The sequence below is a fragment of the Vigna unguiculata genome, chromosome 2 (assembly GCF_004118075.2).
Source record: "Vigna unguiculata cultivar IT97K-499-35 chromosome 2, ASM411807v1, whole genome shotgun sequence".
NCBI lineage: Eukaryota > Viridiplantae > Streptophyta > Magnoliopsida > Fabales > Fabaceae > Vigna > Vigna unguiculata.
The window spans coordinates 14,026,400-14,030,567 of record NC_040280.1 but is presented as its reverse complement, the minus strand read 5'-3'; the positions used below and the strand labels follow the sequence as shown (position 1 = coordinate 14,030,567).

The window sequence follows — 4,168 nt, the reverse complement described above, 5'->3', positions numbered from 1 at the left end:
GTGTATCTATCACGTATCGTATCCTATTATTTTCAAAATAAACGTATCGATGTGTCGGATACGTGTCGTATCCGATACACGTATCGTATCCGTACATCATAGTTAAAAACTAAAGTTTAAATTTTGACCGAAACATTTTCTTAAACAATTACAAATAGGTTGTGCACAATAAAAAAGTTGAATTGGTGCTTTGAAATTTTTTTTAAGATTAATAATCCTTAGATATATTTTCTAGTAATTCTTGATATATAAAGGTAATGTAGATATATTAATTAAATAAAAACATAATTAGAATGAGGAAAAGCATACAACTTAAAAATAAAAGAGAGTTAAGAAAATTAGTTCAAAGATAATTATATTGGTTCTATTATTATATTTGAATATACATAAAGTTTCAATCACTGCAACCTTAGTGATATTGTTCCACTATCTTGAGTATTTAATTACAATCACACTTCACATGTGAAACATGCAATTGTCGAACATATGTAAAAAAATACTTTAAAACCTATCAAGAATATATAGCACCATATGGAAACCTACTACATGAATACACCAAACCTAAGTGTAACAAAAATCAGAATAAAGATAAAGAAATATTATGATCAGATATAACCTATGGTGATTAATAAGAGCAATAGAATATGCCGTATTTTCACCAACTTTTAAGTCAAAACTATTAATTTCCTAGAAAAAATATAATCTTTTGAATCCTTAAAAGTCAAAGTACGTTTATGGACTAATATCTTGTTTGAAATATACGATGAAACTTTTAAACAAAAAGGTACAAGATTTAGTCATCTAATTTGTTGGTTTTGATATTTTGATTCTCTTATTATTATTTTTTTTCAATTTAGTCCTCCAAGTTTTTAAAATCATTTCCTTTGTTTTAAGTTGAAGTTAACATTGTGTTCGTACATATAACATGTTAAGTTATGATTGTGGCATGTGGCAGTGATAGTGATTGTTTTCAATTTAATCTCTCTATTTAAATTTTTGATTCAATTTAGTCCCTCTATTTTTTAATACAATTCAATTTGGTCCTGTCCTATTTGACACAATATAGTAATTAAGCTTAATTACAACTTATATATATATACATGTTAAAATAACTTTTTAAAATTTATATATCAGATCACTTCACCTAAAAACTCAAATTATTCTATTTTTTTTACATTTTTACACTTGTAATTTTTTATACTTGAAATTGCATAGGAGAAAATTGGATCGTTTTAAAAATACGGTACTAAATTGAATCAAATATTTAAATAGAAGACTAATTTCAAAACAGCCACTACCATTGTCATGCAGAATGACCGTAATCTCACACATGACAAGAATAAAAAATTAAAAAAATAAAATAGAAAACTAAAAAAAATGAATATTCCAAGAATTGAGATGTGACATGTACGGACATAGTGTTAACGTCAATCTAACGAAAATGATTAAATAGCACATTTTTAAATAATTAGAGGACTAAATTAAAAAAAAAAGGAACTAAAATGAACCAAAGAAAAAACTAGAAGACTAAATCAATAATTACGCCTACAAAAACTATTTTAATGAATTTAATTTATTATATTGTTCTTGATTAAATTTGGAAACTCAGAAGGAACAATATAAATAATTAAAGTAATCTATTATTACTCAACAATTTTACTTACAACAATTTTTTATTGAGTGACACAATACAATAAATAATGATATGAAGTAAGTAACTAATTTTGAGAGTACCTGATTCTGGTTCGTAGTTCACTATAATTCATATGCTTCTTAAGTGGATTTTAAATCAAATTTAACAATATAAAATTAATTTGTAGTGTACTATTTGCACCTAGTTATATATTGTAAGTATCTCTCATCTTTAGTTGATATACAACACATCTCTTAATACAGAGACATGTATACAAATTAAGTACTTGCAATTTTGAAATATAAAGATATTTTTCAACCCATTGAACAACGGTACAAAATGTTTTAAGGAAGAATACCTAATTACTACTGTCACATGCTTTTTTTAATTGAATTAATTAGTCTTTAAACAATACATTAACTTCTGAAAAATTAGTGGAAAATTAATTCTAAAATACAGTTGAATAGTATTATAACGGAAAATTAACAAGAAAGGTTTTGATTATCCGACTTAATATTCAAAATCTATCTTTTAATAGCATTTTTAAAACCTGCCTTTTTGTTTATTAAATACAATTAATACCATTAAATTAAATTATATTGCATTGTTGTTGTGAAAGGTTCTCTATTTGGTATTTTCCTTTTCTATTTCCAAGTCTAAATATCTATATATATGTGTTTGCGGAGTTTTGTTGATTATAAGTTGTTGGTGACTAAGAGCCATGGCGTGTACCTCCACATTCCAATTCTCAGTTCTGATATCTCTTGTTTTAGTTTCATTCTTTTTGAGTGTTGAAGGAAAACTTCCCCAATCATGCGAGCAAAATGAGTGTCCCACTTACACTGTCATAGAAGCGGGTAATGGTTATGAAATTCGAAAATATGATTCACCTGTGTGGATCTCTACCTCTCCAATTCAGAACCAATCTTTGGTTGAAGCTACAAGAGATGGTTTTATCAGGTTATTTCATTTCCTTTTTACCAATTTAAGTTAATCTGTAATACATGTACAAGTTTAGGTATTGTAAGGAATGTACTAAACAAATAAGGTACTCTATATGCTAATGTTTTGTTACAATTAAGTAACGATTGGTATTTTATTTGGAATTTTCAGGCTATTTAACTATGCCCATGGTAAGAACAACGACAACAAGCAAATTAAGTTGACAGCACCAGTGACGAGTGAAGTTTCTTTTAATGGAGGAAAGCCCTCAATTGTTGTGAGCTTCTTTGTGCCAATAGATGTCCAATATAACCCACCTCTAGCAGATGGACTGAGTGTTAAAAGATGGAAAAGTAAATTTGTAGCAGTGAAACAATTTGGTGGGTTTGTCACAGATTCTAACGTTGCGAAGGCAGTTGCTTCACTGAATGCTAGTCTTGGTGGAACCAAACGGTCTTTTACTTCTACCAAAAGTTTCATTATAGCACAATACGATCCTCCTTTTAAATTGTCCGATAGAGTCAATGAGGTGTGGTTCTTGTCCCAGTGATCATAGTATTGGATAGACTACAAAAATTCTCTATGTTATCTTCCTAATTTAGTAATAATGTCATAGATGAATCTTGCAATTGTATAAATACTTATATCGATGAATATGGGTGTATGATGCTTTTATAGCAAATTTCTGTGCATAAACTTTAATTTTCTCTTACAAAATTTACATGTATAATAAGAAAAAGCGTTCAATAAAGTTGACAATGTTGTACACGAAAGTTGTGTTTGACAGAACAATAGTTATAAGGAACATAGGTGTACTAGAAAGAGTGTTATAGCATTAGATGAGTTTTATTGACCATCTAATATGACGTAAAATAACTCATGAAAAGTCATTGGGTCACCACAACACACATTTTAAAATATTCACATACGTATAACCATTGAAATTGTTAGATGGTTTAAACAATTTAGACTATTTGATAAGTTTTAGACGAAGCTTTTGCGTATTACTCTGTTCTATGGGCTTGTTGGACATCTTTGTTTAACAAAATAACAAAAAGTAAAACATAATTGTGAATGAAAGGATAAAAAACTATCAAATGTTGATTTGGCTATTCCTTTTGTTTTTTTTTTTATTATGTGTTAAAGAAAACAAGAAATAATATTATTATATTAAAAAAATAACTATTTACATAATTTTATTAAGTCTTATAATTATATTTGATGGTAAATATAATATTTAAGTTTAGAAACTTTTGAATTTTGTGTATATTTTTCCAATAATAATTATTTAACTATAAATAAGTAGTATTTTTTTATATGGATCTTTTAAAATTAATGTAGTAGATTATATTGATTTTAGTAGTTATTTATTACTATATATTTGATTCACCTGTGTTTGATGCAAATAATGACATTAATTGATGGATGTGTGGATTGAGTTATTGTTCTTTTGTTATTATTGTTTGGTAGACAAAGTTTAAATAAAAAATGTGTTTAGTAAGACATTATTGTACGAGTCGATCTTTTCTGTATATATATTTTAAATTTAGATTAAAAAAATTATTATTATTATTTTCAAATAAATAATTTATT

General features: G+C 26.6%; 1 protein-coding gene across 1 annotated transcript; it reads left to right on the top strand.

Moving 5' to 3' along the window:
* The first annotated feature begins 2,354 nt into the window (after positions 1-2,354).
* Positions 2,355-3,125, top strand: LOC114174498 (heme-binding protein 2-like). Its single transcript, XM_028059336.1, has 2 exons — positions 2,355-2,593; positions 2,747-3,125. The coding sequence occupies exons 1-2, from the start codon at positions 2,355-2,357 to the stop codon at positions 3,123-3,125; spliced, it is 618 nt and encodes a 205-aa protein (XP_027915137.1).
* The last annotated feature ends 1,043 nt before the right edge of the window (positions 3,126-4,168 follow it).

Excerpts from the sequence above, each read along its gene's own strand:
- LOC114174498 (XM_028059336.1), top strand. The coding sequence starts at position 2,355 with ATGGCGTGTACCTCCACATTCCAATTCTCAGTTCTGATATCTCTTGTT. Across the intron at positions 2,594-2,746 it reads ACAAGAGATGGTTTTATCAG|GCTATTTAACTATGCCCATG; the intron begins GTTATTTCATTT and ends TGGAATTTTCAG.